Source organism: Asparagus officinalis, chromosome 4, assembly GCF_001876935.1.
Source record: "Asparagus officinalis chromosome 4, Aspof.V1, whole genome shotgun sequence".
NCBI lineage: Eukaryota > Viridiplantae > Streptophyta > Magnoliopsida > Asparagales > Asparagaceae > Asparagus > Asparagus officinalis.
Genome location: NC_033797.1, coordinates 137,275,162 through 137,298,181, shown reverse-complemented (window position 1 = coordinate 137,298,181; position 23,020 = coordinate 137,275,162). Strand labels below are relative to the sequence as shown.

The window sequence follows — 23,020 nt, the reverse complement described above, 5'->3', positions numbered from 1 at the left end:
TTTTGGAGAATTCAGAACCGTCTGCTCCGTGCTTGCTTGAAGTTAAACTATAAAGCAGACCTCCTGGTTGCCAATATCTTCCTGTTCTCTTACACATAGTTTCCTTTTCTAGGAATTTGGCAACAGTTAAGGAGGATTGTCTTCTCGCATATGAGATTGATGATCTTCGATAGAAGTTCCTCGACCTTAGGTTCCATGTTCCATAACCTTTCCCAATTTTAAGGACAATATCATACAACGATGCTGATCATGACAAGGGAATAGACCTCTTGTTCAAGAGGCTCTTTTTTATCTAGTAGATAAGCACTCCTCGCACAAAATTCAGTAGCTCTTCACCAGAAATGCTATAACCATTTTACTAACACTGACATATAGTAACGAAGGTTAAACCTAAATGACGAAAGCACTCAATCTCCTTTGCTGAACAAGTTCACTTTGATAAATTTGATCTCTTTTTAGTCCTGCAAGTACCAGGTCCAGGCAATAGCTTATGTTTCAGAACCTTCTATGTGTGAATAAACTGCATGTTCTCAGTCACGTAACTCTGATTAATTCATACTTTTGAAGAAAGTTCTGAATGCACGCTTCAATTTTAAATCTATAGTAACTAATAAAGAAGTTTGACTAAGTTGAAAGCTTGAAATTTCATCCATAAATTCTGATGATGAAGTCTAGAGTGAACGTAGTTGCACTTTGAATATAACCCAGTTGAAGCACCGCATTGAAGGCAGCTCTGTGGAGTAGATAATACTGCTTATGCATAAAGAAAAAGCAGGAAGCAAGTTTTCACAATTTCTCTAGAAAAGTGCAGTCAATTAATATATCATGAATCATTCATCGGTTGAAAACTGTAGTTAGCATTACCATCTGCTCAATGATCGGACCAGCATCAAGTTCTTCAGTTACAAAATGAGTCGTTGCTCCAATCAACTTCACTCCAGCATCATAAGCCTGAAAATTATACCACAAATTACAGCTTTTATCTCCAAGAAGCAAACACAGAATAAGAAATAAATAAGTAAATAACAGAAGGAAATTCGTAAAATATTCACCTGTCTTGATGGATTGCCACCCTTGAATGATGGAAGTAGGCCGTGATGAATATTGATTATGTCTTTACCATAGCTCTCCAAAAATCCTTTTGATAAGACCTGCAGAGGTCAAAAGTAAATGGCAAAAGTCACAAAAAGAAGGGGGAAAACCTGGGACAAATACTCATACTGATCAAAGAAAAGTGTAGTGAAATTTGAATGATCATATTTAGTCATGGCGACTTTTTCTTATTATATTGGATGAGGAAGCAGATGACAAAGGAAAAGGCAGGTCAGATGGCCACAATACTAATTAATTGGTGTATCTTTCTGAATATCCAATTTTTTCAGGGGGCATTCACTTGTTCAATCATTATTTTTTCAACTTACAGAAGGATCACTGTCTCATGGCTCCTTTGGTCCATAATCTGTCATTTCTTTCACCAAGTGCAGGTTCTGTTTAAGCACAAGATCACTAGTCCTTGTCACCTTGAGCAAGTGAAATTCTTTATTTAACAATCACAAAGTTCATTTTCATTATCTCTGGTGGCTTGCCTTGCTGGATGGTTGTCTGAATCGGTATGGAGTAACCATAGTGCCCCTCCAGTGATACCATTATGGGCAATCGCCAAAAAATACTGGCCATACCCAAACACACTTCTTACTTCTTTATCTTTCTCTAAGCTTGGCCATTTATCTCTTTCAACAAGTTGTCTAAGGAAATACCAACAAGGTTCATGTTTATAAGCCCTAACCATGAGGACAATTTCCCATCCAAGTTAAACTTTCACTTGTCCTTCTCTCCCATCATTAGTTGGAAGTTTGCAAAAGATACTATGGTTCTCAAATTTCTGATAAGTAGCTGTTGACATATTAGAATAGTTAAGGGGTTATTTGTAAGATGTATTCGTAGGGGGCCTATATAAGCCCATGTTATTTCATTAATAAGATTAGGGTTTCTTCATATATTTCAACTTGGTATCAGAGCCACCAAAACCCTAGCCGCCGCCTTCCCCCCCCTCAACGAGCCACCCCCCCACCGGAGCATCCCCTCCCCTCACCCGGCAGCCCCCTCCCCCCACCTCATCGGCAGCCCCCCCCCTTCACACGCGCAGCCCCCCCCTTATTCGACAACAGCCCCCCCCCCCCCCTTTTTTGTTCGATCTCCTGACCCCGCCCCCCTTGTTCGATCCGACCTCAGCCCCTCCCCACCCCCCTTTTTTCCCCGATCAGCCCCCCCTGTTCGATCCGACCTCAGCCCCCCCACCCCCCTTGTCGATTCCGACCTCAGCCCCCCTCCCACCCTTTGATCACCTCTGCTGCCGCCATGCCGCACCTAGAGTTTGGCATGGGTTCCCTCGACTCAGTCCTCGAACTGATGACAAGGAAGAGTATATATCTCACATCGATGAGATATATAACTGTTTTGGTTCTTGTTTCCTCTGAGAAACGAGAATTTGTTGCGATCCTACTCTTGTTGTGCCAGCAGATGTGCTGCCGAAATTTTCACTGCACACAACAAGGATCGCGGAAGAGTAGGTGACCAGGTGTTGGGTCTTGAAGCCTGTCGACGGAGGAGATCATCAAGAAGTTGAACCCTGCCGGAGGGTGTCAACTTTGATGAAGCTTAATGAAGTTGTCGGCTGGTGAGAGCGCGACAAAACCATCAAAGAAGTTGGAGCTTCCGACCATCGATCTGAAGCTGGATGGACCTAGTACGTACCTGAGCTGGTCACGGCGGAGTGAGATACACCCTGCAGGGAGGAATCTGGAGGGTTATCTAACAGGAGAGGTGACAGGCAGCCGGAGGAGGACTCAGAGGGAAGAGTGAGTGGAAGTCCACCTCATATGTTGGTGTACATCTGGCTTCTCAACTCGTTGCGTCCGACGATCGCCGCCACGATGGATGGCCATTGAGAAGATGAAGGACGTCTGGGAGAAGTGAGGAGGACATATGATGGAGTGGGGAATAACCTGAGGGTATTCTAGATTAAAGGACGAGATCGACGCCACAGTCCAGGAGAGAGGACTGTACAGGAATATGCTACAGAGTTGCGAGCGCCTGTGCGCTGGATTATGATCATTTCCCCCCCGCGGCTAGCTGCAAGGACCGGGATGTAAAGAACGGGAGCCTTTCTACAGGAGAGGACTATGGTGTTTCTCAAGGGATTGACATCAGAGTTCACTCAGCGAATCGCATTGCTGCTAGCTCAGCCGAAGATTCCCACCTTGAGGAGGCTGTCTCTGCTATGATCCAGGAAGAGACTCGCATTCGGCTGCAGGCGGGGACATGTGGACTTCCTGTGGTGAAGTCAGCACTGGCAGCCTCTAGCAACATTGGATCTAGGGGAGAGACCCGACAGTGTTACAACTGCGGTGCGGTAGGTCATCTAAGTCATGCTTGCACCAAGCCACCCAAGGAAGGAGATTCGAGTGGACGTGGACAGTTCGGAGGTCGTGGTCGTGGCCGTGGGGGTCGACGAGGTGGAAGAGGAGCAGGGAATCGGGCGAATCTGACGGTAGCAGAGGAAGAAGAAGCTGAGGTGGTCTTTACAGAGGAGGATCGTGCTCTCCTGATGATACTCAGAAAAAAACAGCAAGTAGCAGGGGATGGAGAACTTTGTCCAATGTTTTGCATGCTCCTTCCTTTTCAGTCAATCTTTTATCCATTAGTTCTATCATCCTCCAACTAAAATGCATTGTTTCTTTTGATATTCCTAAGGTGATCTTTCAGGAGAAGGGGACAGGACGGAGACTTGGGACTGGCACATGGCGTAATGGACTGTGGTATCTGGATCGTGAAGGGCTAGATTCAGCTTTGGTGTCAATGATAGAGAGAGCAGGAGTAGGATCTGAGATGAGTACTGAGAGTGTGTTGATGCTTCATCACAAACGCTTGGGACATACTTCTTTTGGTGTTTTAAGTAGGTTGTATCCATCTTTATCTTGGGACTGGCACATGGCGTAATGGACTGTGGTATCTGGATCGTGAAGGGCTAGATTCAGCTTTGGTGTCAATGGTAGAGAGAGCAGGAGTAGGATCTGAGATGAGTACTGAGAGTGTGTTGATGCTTCATCACAAACGCTTGGGACATATTTCTTTTGGTGTTTTAAGTAGGTTGTATCCATCTTTATTTGAGAAAGTAAATAAAGAGAAACTTGTGTGTGATGCATGTAAGTTGGGAAAGCTTACTAGAAGCTTTTATGTTAGTTCTGATCATAGGAGTTCTCATGCATTTGATATGATACATTCAGATGTGTGGGGGTCGTGTTCCATAAGTTCTATGAATGGTTACAAGTATTTTGTTACCTTCATTGATTGCTTCTCTCGTGTTACTTGGTTATACCTGATGAAGAATAAGAGTGAAGTGTTTGGTTGCTTTCAAAACTTTCATAGGTATGTTCAGACTCAATATGGAGCAGTGGTGAAGGTATTGAGATCTGATAATGGGACAGAGTACACCAACAGGGTGTTTGGCGAATACTTATCATCTCAAGGAATACAACACCAGACTACATGTCCATACACACCAGCTCAGAATGGGGTAGCGGAAAGAAAGAACAGACATCTTTTAGAGGTTGCTAGAAGTATGATGATCTCCATGAATGTCCCAGAAACATTGTGGGGGCAAGCAGTATTGACTGCAGCGGCGCTGATCAACAGAATACCCTCGAGAGTACTGGATTGGAAGTCTCCGTGTGAGACGTTGAAAGGAGATAATGGTGGGATTCTTCCACTGAAAGTATTTGGCTGTGTGTGCTTTGTGAAGGATAACAGACCATCAGTAGGGAAGCTTGCCCCTAGAGCGGTGAAGTGCATTTTTGTGGAATATTCTGCTACTCAAAAGGGATATGTTTGCTGGAGCCCGGTGGAGAAAAGGCTGTTTGTGAGCATGGATGTGTACTTTCGTGAATTTGAGCCATATTACACACAGAAGGTACCCTCATCCGTTGGTGACTCGCCCAATACTGAAAGTATGAGGCGAGAAGGGGAGAATGGTGAGAGGCAGATAAATAATGTAGAGAATAATATGGAGAAATCGATTTCTCTAACGATTCCTTGGAAAGGAGAATTGGTTGAGGAGGAGCAGGAGAATAAAGAAGAAGAGGATAAGGAGACAAGAGGTGTTAGGCCCACGGTTCAGGGGGAGCTACTTACCTATAGTAGGAAGGGGAAGCAAATTGCAGAAACAGTACCTACAGTGCCACTAGTGCCAAGTCCCTTATCAACGCCTGTCCCGACTCCTGAGACACCTACACCACTATCAGATTCCTCTCAATGTGATATCATTCATCTCTTTACTCCTCCCACACCAATGTCAGTACGGAGGACTACTCGCAGCAATGCGGGACATCCTCCCGATAGATATGGTTGGGATCTTGCCCAGTTTGTATCATATTCTAATATCCACCATGCACATGGAGCATTTATTGCATCATTGGACTCTGTTACTGTACCTAATAACTGGCAGGTTGCTAAGAAGGACCCAAAGTGGAAAGCAGCTATGTACGAGGAGCTAGGAGCTCTGGAGAAGAACCGTACTTGGGAGCTAGTAAAACTACCAGAAGGGAAGAGAGCAGTTGGATGCAAGTGGGTCTTCACTGTGAAGCAGAATCCAGATGGACAAGTTGAGCGCTACAAGGCTCGTCTGGTGGCAAAAGGGTATAGCCAGACGTATGGAATCGACTATGATGAGACTTTTGCACCGGTAGCGAAGATGAGCACTGTTCGGACCTTGATCTCTCTGGCAGTAAATGATGGATGGAAGCTACACCAACTAGATGTGAAGAATGCATTCCTTCATGGAGATTTGGTGGAAGAGGTATACATGAAAATACCACCAGGATTCGACACAGATCAGACAGTGAGCAAAGTCTGCAGATTGAAGAAGTCTCTCTATGGTCTGAAGCAGTCTTCACGTGCTTGGTTTGACAGATTCAGGAGGGCTATGATTGGTATGGGGTACCAGCAGATCAACGTCGACCATACCGTGTTCTTTCGACGAAGTGGAGGCCACATTACCATGCTGGCGGTATATGTGGATGATATGATTATTACAGGAGATGATGAGAAGGAGATTGCCCAACTCAAAGTAAGACTGGGTAAGGAATTCGAGGTGAAAGATCTTGGCTTGCTTCGATATTTTCTTGGGATAGAGATAGCTCGAGGAGCTGAGGGGATTGTTCTCTCCCAAAGAAAGTATGCACTGGATCTTCTCAAAGAAACAGGGATGTTAGGGTGTAAACCTGCAACTATACCGATCGATCAGAAGTTCAAACTGGGTGCTGAGGCTGGAGAGCCAGTTGATCGTGACAGATATCAGAGACTGGTGGGCAGGTTGATCTATTTGAGTCACACACGTCCCGATATCTCTTTTGCAGTGAGCGTGGTAAGTCGCTACATACATGATCCGAGGAAGGGTCATATGGACGCAGTGTACCAGATTCTTAGGTATTTGAAAAGTGCCCCAGGAAAAGGATTGATGTTCAGGAAGAATGAACATATGAGCATTGAGGGTTATTGTGACTCAGATTGGGCTAGCTGTGCTGATGACAGGAGGTCTACCTCAGGATACTGTATCTTTATAGGAGGCAACTTGGTCTCGTTGAAGAGCAAGAAGCAGTCAGTGGTGACGAGGTCAACAGCTGAAGCAGAGTATAGAGCTATGGCATTGGGAGTCGCGGAATTGTTGTGGTTGAAGAGTATGTTGGTGGAGCTGAAACTGGATCAAGGAGTAAAGATGAAGCTGTGGTGTGATAACAAGTCAGCCATCAATATCGCTAATAACCCAGTACAGCATGATAGAACCAAACACATCGAGATCGATAGGTTCTTCATCAAAGAGAAGTTGGACAGTGGATTACTGGAGTTAAGTCATGTTTCAACTAAAGACCAGACAGCAGATTGTCTGACTAAGGGACTTAACTCAGTAGATATGGTTAGAGGATGTGACAAGATGGGCTTAGTGGATATCTTTCGCCCATCTTGAGGAGGAGTGTTGACATATTAGAATAGTTAAGGGGTTATTTGTAAGATGTATTCGTAGGGGGTCTATATAAGCCCATGTTATTTCATTAATAAGATTAGGGTTTCTTTTATTTCAATAACAGTCCACGTCTATTTTATTTCCCTACCTAGGATTTGAGATCATAAGTTACCAACATTTCATAAAGTGGAAGTATCCCTATTTCCTTCATTAGTTATCAAAAAAGACCTTGGACTCTTCCATTTACTACCTACATGTATTTCTCAGCACATAAATATCATATTAATACAATGAGCTTAGGTCATCACCTTCATAAAAAATAAAATGAAAACACAAAATCAAATGAAGTCATGCAATGTGGAATTGTTTGTTCTAACGTTCTGGCAATATAGCAATCTGAATACTTAATTTAAACCTACAAGGAAATAAAGTATCTACAAGATTGTGTGAAGGAATGATGAGATTAAGTAAAAAAGTAATATTTGGGAGTCTATGATACAACATAGGGAACTTAGGGTTTATTTCATTGGTTGTTAATGTGCTGTCACAAGATGTGTTGGGAGACAAGATGAATTGCAAGCATGATTAACTTCCCTAAGAAAGCAATTTAAAACCCTTATTATGGTCTATATCCTCCTTCATTGGGTGCTTTCGGACCATAATTCCGACATAGGCCAGATGATCTGGAAAAAAAAAGTTTGCTAAGAGAATCGTATAAGACCCAGGTATGGGTACTGTTATGGTTACGTGTGCGGGTATGGGTATCAGTATAAGACACGATAAATTAGTCAAGGGTAGGGTATGGGGACACAGCTGAAATTCATGAGATGTAATCATAGTTCTGAGCTACACATGTAAATGACCCTTTTAAACCGTAGATCTTAAGGTTGAAACGACCTCAACCATTATGCAGCAAGTTACGAAAATGGTTGTGTAGGATACATCCGAGAAGTGTATGGTAAGAGTTTTAATTTAAACATGCATTCTATGATTGAGTACTGGTCTGAATTAATATATGCATATATTTAAAGAGTGTCCAAGGAGTGTTGGGTGCCGACACCTGTTGGCTACGGGTTCATATTAGAAGTACCCAGGTAACTTAGGTCTGCCTAGACCTAAAATTATGTAAAATGTTCCAGCCAGGTTAGCTCTAATTTTCAGATACCAAACTAAATTAGTCCGAGATTTAGTTCCCCAAGTAAAAACATCACATTTGTATAATTGCCAAATAGTGCAGGTAAGATGGCAGTAGAATCAAACACACTTTATGGCAAGTATGTCAAGTTTTGCTCCCTTTATGCACAAAACTTTGGTCTCTTAGGTCATCTAGGTTCGTACATGCAGTTTAGCAAATATGACAAGAGTCATTGGACCCGAAATTGTTGTTCGTAATAATTTAGTCGACAGAATTATTTTTAAAGACAGTTAAATAAAAAAGCACATAAAGCAAACGAAAAGGACTTGCTAACTCTCGTTACATGTTAACTATCAAATAACAATATGAAAGCATTTTTAAGCCTGGATATTCTTACAGAGGCTTATTTAATCCATTATCTTCTGAAATACCATTGTTGCCTCTCCTTTTTCGCCTTTCCTTTCTTCGCAATGACATCTTTAAAGTTAAAAGAGTTTTAGTATTGTATAAAAGAGAATTGGTCCCTTAGAAGTTTGAATTGTTTAAGCTTCACGAGGTCATTTCAGACACTTCGTTTCTATCAAAGACAATTTCTTGGTCATAAATTCATGTTATTACATGTTTTTTTTAGATTGGTCGTATACCTTCATAGACTCATGGTCAGCACTTATTCACCCCTCTCTTCCATATCTCTTCATCACTCGAAGTTTTATGCAGCTGCTGATTATGTAGTGCAACCCTACTTATCAACAATCTAATGCTGGTTTCACGTCATTAGGAATTTATCATCAAATGGCGCAACATAACCTAAGTTATAATATCTAGGCCACGTATTAGATGATCTCTCATATCAATACTTCAGTGAATTAATATTTACTTGAATCCCATTATTGGGGAAAAAGTAAAAGAAAGTAGCATGAATTTTCAAATGTAGTCAAAAGCATATTGATAGAAATTGACATCTTATTTGGTACTGCATCTTCCTTTACTTGTTTGTTGATATACGGTATACCTGATGTATAAAGCCACTCAACAGACAGGGACTAGGCTAAAATCAATGTTTTAAAAATCCTCTGCTTAGCCCGCCTATGCCTAGGTGGTACCTAGGCGGCGTGCCTAGCGCCTAGTGCCTAGACGGTACCTAGAATCCCCACCTAGATTTTAAGAGAGTTTAGGGGAGCGTGGTCTGCCTAGGACCGCACTCTTTAGGCCTTGATCATGATTTTCACTGTTGTAGCCTTCACATTCTCCAAACTCATCCAGCCACCAACTATCAACACCTCCTCTACCTCTTGCAACCTTTAGCAAAACCTCCTCTATCACCACTCAAACGAAGAAAGAAATCCACCTAGGCACTAATCCGGCACCTAAGCTTTCTACAACATTAGCATTTATTATCAATTATTGTAATTAAAAAATAAAAAAGTACAACCACCTAAACCCTACCTAGGCTCCCGCCTAGGCGCTTCTATAACCTTGGTTGAAATAATAAACTGATAACTTGATTTATATGTCAACATCAGTCAGAGTACCAGTAGGATAGTAGCCTAAAACAATTAAAAATATTGCATCATTTGAATTCCATAGATTTTAAAGTTGTCAACCAAGAAAACAAATGTTTCCTGTAGATGAAATAAAACAATGCCTTTATGAAATACGTAAACAACGTTTTGACTAAAAGAATAAAGCACCGCTTCTTTATAGCTGTCATATTGTTAGCTTCCTTGTGTACTTGACACCATTGAAGCATAGATCAACTGTATGGGTGGCCACGTAGCCTTCTTGTTGATAATCAAACAACAAGGACCCAAAAAATTTTATAAGGAGATTTCGAGATAAACAACAATCACAAATACATAAATTGACTTGTCCATGGTTAACAAGATTCGTAACATGAATGACTTCCATCATGAAGTTGTATCATGACGGTCACATCTGACATACATGTTAGCCCCCCTCCCTCGTGTGTTTAACCAAATCTGATTGAAGTGAGTGTGCTCAACCAATTCTGATTCCATTGCGTGTGTGCTCAGTTAAATCTGATTCCAGTGCGTGTGTATTAGTTCATAAATAAGTCATGACAAAGGAAAATATTTTCATCTATTTATAAATATAAGAACAGACCTTTAATCTTTTCATGTCTGATAACATATTGATAACTCAATTAGATAGGATGGCATTTTGAAGAAGCATATTTGCTACTCATATAAGAAGAAATAGTGGCATTTTGAAAAAAAAAAAGTATATTTGCTACTCAAATCGGTGCTCAAATTCAGTCGTCCATGAACATGCATAAACTAACCAGTTAATCAGAGTTCAGGATATATAACACAATTCATGTCTATCAATATATGACCATGATTCTGAGTAATTGAGTATTAGGAAAAACCCACGAGTCATGACTAATGAATTTAATAAATAGAAAAATAAAGTAAATGGCAGAGGTAGAACTACTTAATTCCAGAACAAGACGACTAATGATACGAAAATGCAGAGGTAAAAACTCCTTAACACTTGTCTAAAGACTATAACAAAGTATACTGGTTGAAAGTTAATAGTAACAATTAAAAAAAGAGATTTGAAATTAAAGACATGGAAGTACAGGAAAGCTTATTATAGATACATGTTAGCACTTGTCCAATGCTCCATGGTCCAAGTGCGCTTAATTTAGGGCTTAGAAGCTAATTAGCTTAGTGTCTAATCAAAGATTAATTAAACGTAAAGCAGTAAGTTTTTCTAAAGCATTATGATTAGAAAGAAATCATCCTGAAGGTCACTGGGAAATAGCATATGAAAAGGTCGATTGTTCTTGATAAACAAATGAAATCATGTAAATTTTCACAAGTTATCTAATACGAGACTACAAAAATAGAGAGGAACTAATGTTTTTGCGGTTAGAATATCTTTACAGAGGTAATGGTGGTCTTTCTGATAAATTAGGGTACATGTTCATGCATGTTTGAAAAGCATTCTCTCTTTATCCCAACCAAATCTGAGACAAATCTAATTTTCATGCATCTTTACAGGTGCATAATCTAATATCTAAACTATATAAAAAATGAATTAAAGAAGAGATATGGGTCATTGAACCTTATCCGTATTTTCACAGATACAAACGAACCAAGATTCCAATAGATTTTACCTATAATAGCCTGCAAGAATGCCTATATAAATCAGGACTAATGGAATGATTTAGCATAGAGGGAAGAGTCTCAAAGGGGCTAATGGAATCCATCTCAACATGGGTTCTTGGGATCCATACTCTGATTCTTTGTGACCTTTATGGCTCAGAGGCACAGAGTTTGATCCCATCTTACCCATCATACATTCTTCCTCAAAAGGTAATTAACGATTTTTTTTTCTTTAATTTTTAAATGGATTAATTCTAATTTCCAACTATTCTTAATTTTTCTCTTGCTTGCATAGGTTGATGCTCGACACAAACTTTCTGAAGGTAATACATGATTTTTTTCTCTTTATTTTTTTAAATGGTTTAATTCTTTTTTTCTCCAAATCTTTTTTTCTCTATCTTGCTTGCACAGGTTGATACTCAACACAAACTTCCTAAAGTGGGGGCCAATTGCAAGAGGATCAAAAGAACACCAAGAGAATAGAGGCAAAGTAAACAACACTTCAAAGGAGAAAAATAATATTTGTAACATACTGATAATCTCTTAATTTTATATATATTCTAAAGCTTTTTCATTTTGTGTTCTTAATCTTTGAGAATAATGTGATGGAATACAAAATACTAGAAATGGCTATCTATTATGAAGGCAAAGTAGGGTAATTCTATTTTAAAGACATAGATGTCACATATAAGACATTCGGCATAATACTTGTCTCGTATTCAGCAGTTATAATTTGTAATCCTGCAATTCAATTTGAATTCCGTTATTGTACATATTTGTATTAGAATATAGTCCTAGATTTTGCATCCCTCGAATCGTCATGTAATCTTGTATATTTCTTTATTAGAAACTAGTTAAAAGCGAAGTCCTCAAAAAAGATTGAACGGATTGACAGTTGGACAGAATGGTTACTTTTCATGACAAGCATAGAACCCTAACACTTCTTATACAGTAACTCCGCATCTGGGGAATAATATAGAGGAAACTCTAATATTGTCCATCTGTAAGTTCCTTTACTAATTGAACAGCATTAGTACAATATAGTAAGTAGTGCAATATAGTATAGTATCATATTCCGATGTATCCCCTGGGAGTATCCATCTTCTTGCTCAGATGTTAAGGCTTGTAAACTCTAAAGGAGAGCCTTTTCCTTACATGTATGGCTGGTAACTTTCTTTTTTACTTTTTTTTTTTGTTTCCTTGTTGGGCCAGATTGCTGGTTTTTGTTCTTTTCTTTCTATTTTTAAGAGTGCTGGCTGCTATTTTGTTGTTGGGATCGGGTTGTTGGTTTGTTCTCTTTTATTTTTGGACTGGTGGATGGCCATGTTCACGTTTTAGAATCTATTTATTAATATGTTGTGTCACGAAGACTCATGAGGTGTCTAGATTCACATGTTTATATCCTCTCAACTTTGTTGAGAGGAGACACAACTGCAATATAAATACAAATAATTCAAAGATTCTAATCTCTCCTTTTTGGCCCATAAGGAGTAATGAACAATCAAACACTTCCATCGCCTTTCAAGTTAATATTCTCAAGGAAGGTAGTTTGACTAGAGAAATAAATATGGGTGCTGTGGTGCCAACAAAAATGTCAAGATTATCAAACTTACAAGTCATGATAGCATTAATCTCTAAATTATGAAAATAAAAATCCCTCACAGAACTTATGTTTTTGTCTTGAAAACAAAAGGGAGGGAGGGAGGGAGGGAAAAGTCAATCATTTAAGGTGAATGTTAACTTCTGATAAAATAATCCATACAATCTAAGGTATAGGAAAGCATACACCCACTTCAAGCTTTTTGATGCATGCAAATGCTATATTAGTAAGCTAAGGTTGAGCTCGACCTACCTGCATATATCTTGCAAGCACAAGGAAGTCAGTATCTTCAACCAAATCTAAGATCTCCTCTTCTCTTTTATTCCGTGCCGTGGTTGGCAAATAATGATATGGAATTCCATGTCTTTCAAGGAAACGCATCACATGAGTGTTTGGAATTCTATCATGGTTGCTGCAAAATTTCAATGAGGGATCCAATATCAGTGGAAAGATATCTCACTTTAAAACAAAAGCATTCAGGATATACATCACCTTATTACACAATTTATATCCACAGGAAGCCTACCCTCCTGCCATCTATGCAAGAGATCCACCAAACAATGATCCTATATGTGTAAATAACAAAAACTTGAACAGAACTGTGAACATAAATTCAAGTATATACATTAAAAAAAAACTGAGGCAACACCTGTTTTGAAGCTAGGACTGCAATCTTATATTTCGGGTCTAGATCTGGTACCCGGACAATAGATTTCTCTGCATTGAAGAACCTTGATAAATTTGTGAAGTCACTGTCCATCATATTCCTCGGCCAGTATGCAGGATCAAATGCAAATTCACTGCAACTTGCATCACTATACTTTCAGCATTAAAATTTCAGACTGCACAAACAAAATGCTGCGATTTCCAGTTACCGGGGGAGAGATTTTACCACCCCCGCTAACACAACACGCTTCATATTCATCACTATGACCTTGCTCACATGTGGATAAACTCGAGTTCCAAACTATACTGCTAGCTATTATTCGTTGTTGTAGTAACATAAAGAGAATCCTACACTAAAAGTGAACATATCCAAGCATAGACACGAAAAAACCATAATATCTGATGAGGTTGCTAGCCATTTCTCATTATTGTGGTTACAAAATAATCGCTAATTTTTCTACAGTAGGCATATCTTTATTAAATCATCATTTCATAATTTCCTATATGTTCAGGTTGATTTTTCTATTTTAAAAAAAAACAACGGTGCCAGTATTGGTAGATTAATAACCACAAACATAGGTTTTAACTCGGTAATGATGACATTTTAAAGTCCCTTCCGTTGCATCAAAATTCCAAAGTGGCGCGATGAGGTCCGAAATTCTCCGATACCATCAAAAAATATATATATAGCAGTCGCCTCTCTTTTCATAAAAACGATTTCACATGACAAAACCCTAGACGCTGGCACTAGTTGATTTGAAACAAGACGAAGCTCAGGAACCAGAACCTCCTCGAGTAGAAGACGTGCTTGTTCTCGGGGACGAAGACGTCGACGCTGTGCAAGTTTGCTCCTCTCTGAGCGATGCACTCCGAGAGCTTCGCCATGATCCCGACCACGTCCTGAAACAAATAAAAATAAAAATAAAAATAATCAATTCTTGACGAAATCAACATCAAATCAAAATGTGTGTGGAATTGTTGAAGAAAGGGATGAGATTCGGTACGGGACAGCGGAAGACGTGGATCCCAAGGATGGGACTGTTAGGGTTTGAGGAGCATGTTGAGGAGCTGAAGGCCCTGAGGGCGAATTTTACAGAGAGCGAGAGGGTACTCTTTCGATAAGAAGCCATGGCTACGGGATCGTGGTTCGATTCTGCGCTCAACGCTCCGGAGTTCAAAAGTCTGTTTGGTTGTAACTTTTTTCTAAGTAAAAGGGTGGAAAGTGTAAAAAAATGGGTCCTAATATCAGTTTTTTTTTTTAAATTGTTTGTTTGTAGTTGTGAAAACAGTATAAAATGATTTACTATGCTGATGTGGCATAAATTCACAATCCCTTCAAAATAGTCTGATTTTGAAGGAAAACTGACATATATGTCAGGAGTGAGGGACTACCCAATGGAATCATTTGAGTAGAGACCACATAATAACCACTTTTTATATTTTCCAAACAAGCAATTGAAGTTATATTTTACAAACTAAACAAACAATTTATGATTCCAATGGAATAAAAAAAACAAAGAAAAGTTGCTCAGTGAAATTGATGAGGTGGATAACAACTTTCCAAGTTGTGTCATAAATACACAACTTTACCAACAACAACCAAACTGCCCCTTAAAGGTTGGGTGAAATCTACAGGCGGTTAGCTTAAGAGAGGCTTTACGTGTCAGCTTAATCATCATAATAATAATATTGAATTTCCCCTTTTCAGCTAAATATAAAATAATTAGACCTACCTATGCTATTGCAAACGTGCGGAGACGTGACAAATTGAGGTACGAAACTAGAACTCCTATTTTAATTGTTATTGCGATCTTAATGGGAATCTAGTTCGCGAATGATGTTGGGATTCATATTCTTTTGTAGAATTGGATTGCAAGGGAATTGCTCTAAAATAAATAATTTAGTTTTTCTGAATGTTGATTTCAGCTGATTAATTTAGTGGGGTTTTCCAATCTGTGGAGGATCCTCATTTAAAAAATTGCTAAGAAATGAATTTAAGATTTTAATAGGGTATTTCTGATATTAGTCTCCCGACCTTAAGGATTTCAAAGTAAATTTTCTAAAATACATGTTATTTAAATAAGTTTATCAGATTTCATTAGTAGTATTGAAGTCTCTCCGTGTCAAGAGTATAATCTTTTTAGTTCCCACACCATTAAAAATTTACCGCCTTCATATCCAATTAAGCGATAATTAGAATGCGTCCAATTACTTTAATCCTTAATCCTTATCCTCTATTCCCAACTTCAAGGGCTAAGATAAATGTGGTTCTCATGATAATATTACGTAGCTTTCTTTCGGCGCTTGAAATTAAAATATTAAAATAATAGATGGTAATGATTGGTGTAACGGGACACTCCATAATTACCACCTAACTACGGAGTATCCGAATCCACATTTTCAAGATGCAGAAAGCGAAGCAAAATACCACACATCACCAAGAAACAAACCCATGGAGAAATAGTAAAGTGAAACTAGTCATCTCAACACCAAAACGTAGGAAAATGGAGGAATTTAACTCACTAGAAAACCGCAATAGCCTAGAAATTAATTTGAGGGTTACACGCTACATAACGAGACTTGTACATTTCTCACGTGAATATTGGAAAGGCGCCCAAAACATGATAAATATTGGTGACCATACTCACCCGAAAGAGACCAAACCCAAAAGCATCACCGAGGATACCAACAAGGGAAAGGATTCAATTTCCCCAAGGGACAGGAATCAATTTCGCCGATATCGCAACACTATAAAGTTCGGCCTTCGCTATGACCAGGGAGAATTCTCACTGCTACTTAAGAACCAACCCGCCTACCTATGGCTTGCCCCATTCTCACTCTCTCTCCGTATCTGATGCAAAATTTGAACTCTGAAGCAGGGTCGTTTTCCCCTCGTGATTCAGAAATCGGTGCTTCAAACACAAGAACAACTGTGGAGCCCATATTGAACACTGCTACCTAAACGAGGCATACCAGCATCAGAAATTGAACTGGATATATAGAAACAAGTCAAGTTGAAGTATATGAAACCTCATCGCCCTTCTTTAGCATAATGCCAATTCCTTCAGGTTCATATATTTTCTCATTGGGAGGATCAGAGCTTAGCAGCCTCCACTTTGGCCTGTTTGTCCTCAACTCGGGTTCAGTAAAAACCTGATAAGGGCATGTGCACCAAAGATGTCAATAAAAATCCAACTTATCAAGTTCTAATAATCTAATATAGAATGTTAGGAAGTGGTAGCATTAGTAAACAAATATAACACAAAGGATATAGTGCCATAACTATCATGATATTATGTAAATAACTGAGTGTAATCCTTGACAGAATAAATTATCCGGTTAAGTATATAGCTTAAGCCAGGAGGTTTGCTCCTTGTCCATTCATCAGACATCTCCATTTTCTTCCTTAAATAATGAGAACTAGCTGTCATTCTGAAAGTCCAAATTCTTGGCATTTCATACATAAATACATATACGAGTTTGATGGGTGTGCGGTGGCGGCTCCTTTAGTTAAATGAGCTGTTGAGAATGAAGGACGGTGAGAATCACCCATTTGTTGCTACCAGCAAGGCGGGCCTCATCACATGTGCATCTGGGTAGCTCATTAGCAAAATGAGCTACCACCTCATAGGCTAATGTATTTCACGCGCGCGCGCGCACACAAAGAAAAAAACAAAAACACATGGACTTGATCCTTTAGGAAATAACCTCATAATACATGCGCACGCACACAAGAAAAAGCAAGAACACATGGACTTGATCCTTTAGGAAATAACCTCATAATAAACTAAATAGGAACTTCATGGTGGATCATCCAATGAATAATCCGCTCCATTCATCTTCATGAACATATTTACTCCGGCAAAGTAAAAGGTTACAGATCACCTTGATCTCCATCTTTGAGACTCGTCCTTATAGATAAAACAAGGTGTGTAGATGAATCAATGAATGGACGAAATGAGTGATCAAGAGTGTGGTCGATCATGGAGGTCTTACTAAGATTTTTAAAGTCTGTTCGTAAGGGGTCAGGGGTGCATGTACACACAACCCATGCTCATAGATTCATACATATGTGCATGTACTCGTATATTGAATTATTATACGTAACATGATAATAGAGATAATAATAAACAAAAGTACAACCAATAATCCCAGGGCTCGTAATGTAATGTCAGATAACGTTCAAGATACTATATAGTGCAAGATATTACTTCCACACATCATATGCAATGAATAAAGAAATCACAGAAAAGATGTGACTTATCACCAACAAAAAGATGAAAGATAACCTTTATAGATCCAACATTGGTAGAACCAACAGCTGCAATTGCCATGAAGCCTTCCCCCCATCGACCTTCAAGAATCACCTATAACATAACCAGTTCTTAGTTACCATGGAATCTGTATAGCGCACAGATCTATACTAATATATAAGAACATTGTGGGAGTAAGGAACTTTCTGAAGGAAAGTGAATTCCATTTTTTATAGTTATCTTAAGTATTGAAGGAAATTTCAAGGGAAACGGACCGCAGAAATAGAACAGGAGGGATTATCTATCAAAATGTGAATAACTCATGAGAATAGATGGCAGATAAGATTTTTGATAAATTTAGGTACTAGTATATACAAAGTAATCATATATATCCATAAAATAAAAAAAAAAATTCCAATCAGAGATGAATGAGTTCTTTAATATGGTTTTTCTGCTTGTAGGATATAATTTATAAGAATAATGATATGAATTGCCTAGAATTTATTTACAAGAAAACCTTGGGGAGAATGATAAAAGCAGTAATGCTAAAGAAACAGACTGATAACTGTAAAATGTAACTACTATGAATTTTCTTTATCATTGTAATTTAAAATTTTATAAATCATCTAAGCATATTAGCAGATCCAGCACAGACATAAGGAAATGCGTAATTTTTTTCCCCGGAAAAACTTTCATCTGAATACATTTATAGAATTAGAAAAGGATATAGGCAGATATACATGGATATACTTTTTTTGGGAAATAAAGAAGCACAACAGCTTAAACCACTATACAAGTCTAAAGTTCTACATAATTCCCTCATTCAGAGAAAAAATAAATTACCCTTTCATTCTCAACATATAAGTTTCGAATTGTTCGTGTAGCGCGTTCATTTACCGGGAACAGTCGACCTGAAAATATATCATATTATCGTCAAATATCAGTCTCATTTCAGATTCTTCACCAAGTTGACCGATCGCACCCATAAACGAATCACATTTCCTCACACTTATCTTACTATATGGCACATTATATGCCTTTACAAACACATTTTACCATTGGTTTAGATACTCACACACTGAAACGAACACAGTACCTGAAAAATGTCTGCGACGAAACACATTCCAATCTGTAGGAGAGTGCACACGATGATAATCACCAGGATTTAAATATAACACGCAGTAGAAAACACCTTTCTTTGGGCTGCCAAGAAATTAATCGAATATAAAATTTGACACTGAACAAATAAGTCCATATAGACAAACAAAGTGCAGTGTGACATCCACGATCCCAGTAGTGGAGATGAAACCCATCTCCATGCTTCAAAATGAAAGTCAACAATGAAACCCAGTAGTGGAGAAGGGTTTCAAAAGAAAGTACTAAATAACCTGCTACACGCTTCAAAATGAAAGTCAACAATATTTCAGCTCTTGCAGACTGAAAAAGAAAATTAAAGAGCAAGAGCTATTGCTATTGCTATTAGGAGCAGTCAGGTGAAGAAGGATTTTACAGTTATAAGATGAGATAAACAGGTTAGACTTATTGACAAAATCATAAAAAGTATGAGCTGCTGCAAAAATTACACGAGTACAACATGTGAATTTACAAAAAAGGGTCAGTTGGATGAGACGTTGCACATCAAATTGCCTCGTAAATGAGATCCAGTTCTATGTCCAAGCTTACACAACCTAATCATTGACCTTTCTTGTACTAGTACAAAGAAGCAAAATTTTGCTAAAACAAAACTTAACCAACAGAAATCCTATTGCTCTGCTAGACTCAATATTTGGTTCCATCCTTATTAATCAAAATTAGTTTTCTTGAGTACATTGCAACAAAAAAACCCATAATTACGAAGTATATTCTCTACAAAAAAATAACCTTTTCTGCCCATTCATGTTCATATGATCAAGGGTGTTCCTAGATTGTATATTATCAAGAAGAGCACCATCATTGCAATCATTCAAGCTTCTAACCAAGAAAGTGGGGATAGCTACAGAAAAGGTGCCTCAAAATTGGAAAAAGCACCATCAAACGAATTGCTAACTTTACAACTGGCTACCAAATTTCTAGGCAGTTGTCAGTAAGAGAGGATCTCTGTACTGAACCCAAAAGACGCCTTTGCAGTTAAGGAAAGATATTCACAAGGGTTTATTTAGTGAATTCTGGTTTATGGACAAAGTGAATGATTTTGTTTCCCTCCGAGTGCACATAAAGGAAAAACCCAATCAAGTAAGTACATGCTAAGTTGCTAACTAATCAATTGACCGTTATCCACATACTATGACAAGAGTGGTTTGCATAAAATTCAACAGAAATAGGATGGTGCTGGTGTACCGTGATGAGATAGGGTTCTGCAATTTAGGTGAGGCTAATGATATCCTCCACCAAGAGCGTTTGGCTAACTCTTCGGTTATGCTTTGTTCAGAACAATCTTCCTGTGCATCCTCATTGACTACCTCATGAAGGGATGAATTCACACCAAGAAGAGAAGAAGCTGAATAAGAAAACCCTTTGACTTGCTCAATCATCGCTCTTGGTCCCCTAAGCTCTCCGTACCGCAAAACCGTACCATCCACAGGACTGACCTAATGACAATTCATGTGTCTTAGAGATGTCCTGCTCCAAAGAGTTTCTTCTGTTGGAATATGTTCAGAAAAATATCTACAGAAGCTAGTTACCAGTTACCAGACAGTTGGGATCTGGATCAACTGGCCTTGAACCTTCTTTGAGTGAACGGATGAAAAACTCTTGCAGAGAAGCATAATTTTCCAGAGGCAGAGAAGCTTCCTCCAAATCTACAATAGATTAGCATTTCTCAGAAATAGATCTGATGACAGCATTGCACAGGAAATAGAAGATCTCAAAACAGAATTAGTCAAAATTTGTCATCATACATCTTTAATGAAATGGATGTACAAGTGTATGGGATCATGCATTACTTTTGCGCACCGCCAACTAATTGTTTCTTTAACTCCAGATTACCTTAAATTTTACTTTAAAGTAAAGATCACTTTCCAAGCATGTATACTTTTTGTTTTCATAATTTACTCCTCTCTAATTTCTTTGCTCAAACAGCACACTAACATGAGGCATCTAAACAATTCACCTACTGGCCATAGTAAATTACTGGTATTTCCCCCACTAAAATTTGGACTACCACGCTATCAGAAAATTTGCTTATCTGCTGACCTAACACATTTTGCATGTCTAGAAATACAACTTCACAATAGATGCCAAATGCAATACAGCAAGAGCTAGAGTAAATACATAAACTAGAAAAATATATCTAGACAATATTTGAAGTTTTGTATGGATGAGGAAAGGGAAAGAAATAGTACTTGAATGAAATGCCCGAGCCCATGCTTTGTAGACAGAAGGGCGCAGCAAAACAGGAATTTCCTGAAAAAGAAATATCTTAGATTTATGCTTTCTGATGTTGTAGAGAATGTTTTACTTAAAGAATTAAGTAGTACAAACCAGACTCATTAAAAATCCCCAAAAGCGTGACACAGAGCGCAAGGGTAACAACCTCAAGAATGCAGCCTGTAATTGACAGGATAATACAAATAGCAAAAAGAAATGATGTTAGACTCTGAGACTTGCTAATAATTCACAGTTCACTTAACCAATTCTAGCCATACCTTCGCATCTGGGGCGAACTCCACTTCAATTCCTTTTTCCTTCATATCCTCAACCTAAATGTACTCTACCAAGTAAGTACATGCAATAATAACCAAAGGATGCAAACAGCCTCTCAAATACTTATTACTTGCATATAGAATAAAAAAAAGTTGGGAAAAGAGGAAATTTTAATAAATTTGAGGTCTAGGTTTCAGTTATGGAAGGGGAACCTAGACGCACATATCGGAAAAAGAATATATACAAAATGGTCCAATATATCAATATTTCCAACCCAGTAGTGATAGCAAGGTCACTTAAATCTTACACAATGTCACCTTTGGATCTCAATTTAGTGTAAAATGCGGAAAAATAATGATCTTATTCTGTATTTTTCATAAAGAAGTCAAACAAACAGCTTAGTGTTAACATTTGTTCTAAAGAAATATGAATGCCTATTCTGTCCGAATTCCATACAAAATTCAAACAAGAGGCTCATAAGAGCTAAACATAAATAAATAATCATAGAAATTTGATCTCCAATCTCTACATGGCTACAAGAGGAATATGATGCAAACTCAGAACTCAGAAGGTTGACATTATACTTGACCACTATCATAAAGTTATGTCTAAATCTACATAATCTTCTACTTGCAAAATTCGTCTCAACATGACCCAGTTTTGACAGTAACAATAATGATGATCAGGAAGAACTATCATGCATGTGATTCGTAATGTGATCATATGAATCTTTGATGCCGAAACTTAAGGATTTGATGGTTGGATGCAAGCATTTGGATTTCGTACCTTGATCTAAAATGCATGGATAGTGTTATTAGTTTTCCATGTGTTTGATTCTTATCTTGGAACTCAAGCAAACAAAAACAATAACAGGATATATCCTTATGGTGGCAATTGGTAAACATCTTTAAAGAAATGTCTTACACATAGAGCAGAAAAGATAAAGCCTATATTTCCTAGGCATTTCCATTCCTAGATGCATTGGCAATAAACATTTGTAGCTCTCAAATATTTTGACTATGGCGCCAGGATGGCATAGACTATATACCCCTTATAAAAAAGGTGGCCCGGTGCACGAGCCTCCTACCATGGTGGGCTCAAGGCAGGTTCAGATGTATGTAAGTTTACCTTCGCATGCAGAGAGGCTATTTTAAAAGGGTTATTTGCATTTCCACACCCTAGGTTTAGCCCTTTTTTAACTTCGACCCTAAAGTTCGGTTTTGACAATTAAATACCCCAAAGTGCAAAAAAGTTAATATTGATTTTGTTCAAATATATCGACATAGAAAAGTGAATGAAAAACAAGTTTTCTTACCAAATCTCAGTATTCTGAGTTTGGGGAAAGTAAGGAGCAAAGTTTCAGCTTCGGCCTTTGCGATACCAAATTATCAAATTAATGTCAATTTAAAAACTTTGGGGTATCACATTGTCAAAATAGACCTTCATTTAAAGGGCTTTCTACGTTAAAAATATAATGAGTATACAAAGTTTTCTCTCAAGACATTTGGCTAGAGGTAGACCAGTAATAAACAGGACATAAAAGAGGACTTCTACTCCGGAGAAGGAACACAAAAT

General features: G+C 38.4%; 2 protein-coding genes across 4 annotated transcripts in view; both read right to left on the bottom strand.

The window, feature by feature from the left end:
- Window positions 1-14,736, bottom strand: part of LOC109839496 (formyltetrahydrofolate deformylase 2, mitochondrial) — a 17,736-nt gene extending 3,000 nt beyond the window's left edge. For 2 of the 3 annotated variants that reach the window (XM_020407950.1, XM_020407949.1), the window contains exons 1-7: window positions 14,555-14,734; window positions 14,338-14,450; window positions 13,534-13,684; window positions 13,377-13,450; window positions 13,137-13,296; window positions 1,053-1,151; window positions 865-951 (exon numbers count right to left, since the gene is read on the bottom strand). In XM_020407950.1, coding sequence (XP_020263539.1) covers window positions 865-951; window positions 1,053-1,151; window positions 13,137-13,296; window positions 13,377-13,450; window positions 13,534-13,684; window positions 14,338-14,450; window positions 14,555-14,680 — 810 coding nt within the window. In that variant the 5' untranslated portion in view covers window positions 14,681-14,734. Of the gene's footprint in view, window positions 1-6; window positions 734-864; window positions 952-1,052; window positions 1,152-13,136; window positions 13,297-13,376; window positions 13,451-13,533; window positions 13,685-14,337; window positions 14,451-14,554 lie in introns of those variants that run through there. The other variant, XM_020407951.1, reaches the window with a different exon arrangement.
- The window catches only part of LOC109839494 (phosphatidylserine decarboxylase proenzyme 1, mitochondrial), a 12,090-nt gene continuing 5,081 nt past the window's right edge, over window positions 16,012-23,020 (bottom strand). Inside the window, exons 3-12 of the mRNA XM_020407947.1 lie at window positions 21,448-21,501; window positions 21,284-21,349; window positions 21,145-21,205; window positions 20,492-20,601; window positions 20,141-20,391; window positions 18,900-19,006; window positions 18,647-18,714; window positions 17,840-17,917; window positions 16,581-16,703; window positions 16,012-16,508 (exon numbers count right to left, since the gene is read on the bottom strand). Coding sequence (XP_020263536.1) covers window positions 16,347-16,508; window positions 16,581-16,703; window positions 17,840-17,917; window positions 18,647-18,714; window positions 18,900-19,006; window positions 20,141-20,391; window positions 20,492-20,601; window positions 21,145-21,205; window positions 21,284-21,349; window positions 21,448-21,501 — 1,080 coding nt within the window. The 3' untranslated portion in view covers window positions 16,012-16,346. The remainder of the gene's footprint in view (window positions 16,509-16,580; window positions 16,704-17,839; window positions 17,918-18,646; window positions 18,715-18,899; window positions 19,007-20,140; window positions 20,392-20,491; window positions 20,602-21,144; window positions 21,206-21,283; window positions 21,350-21,447; window positions 21,502-23,020) is intronic.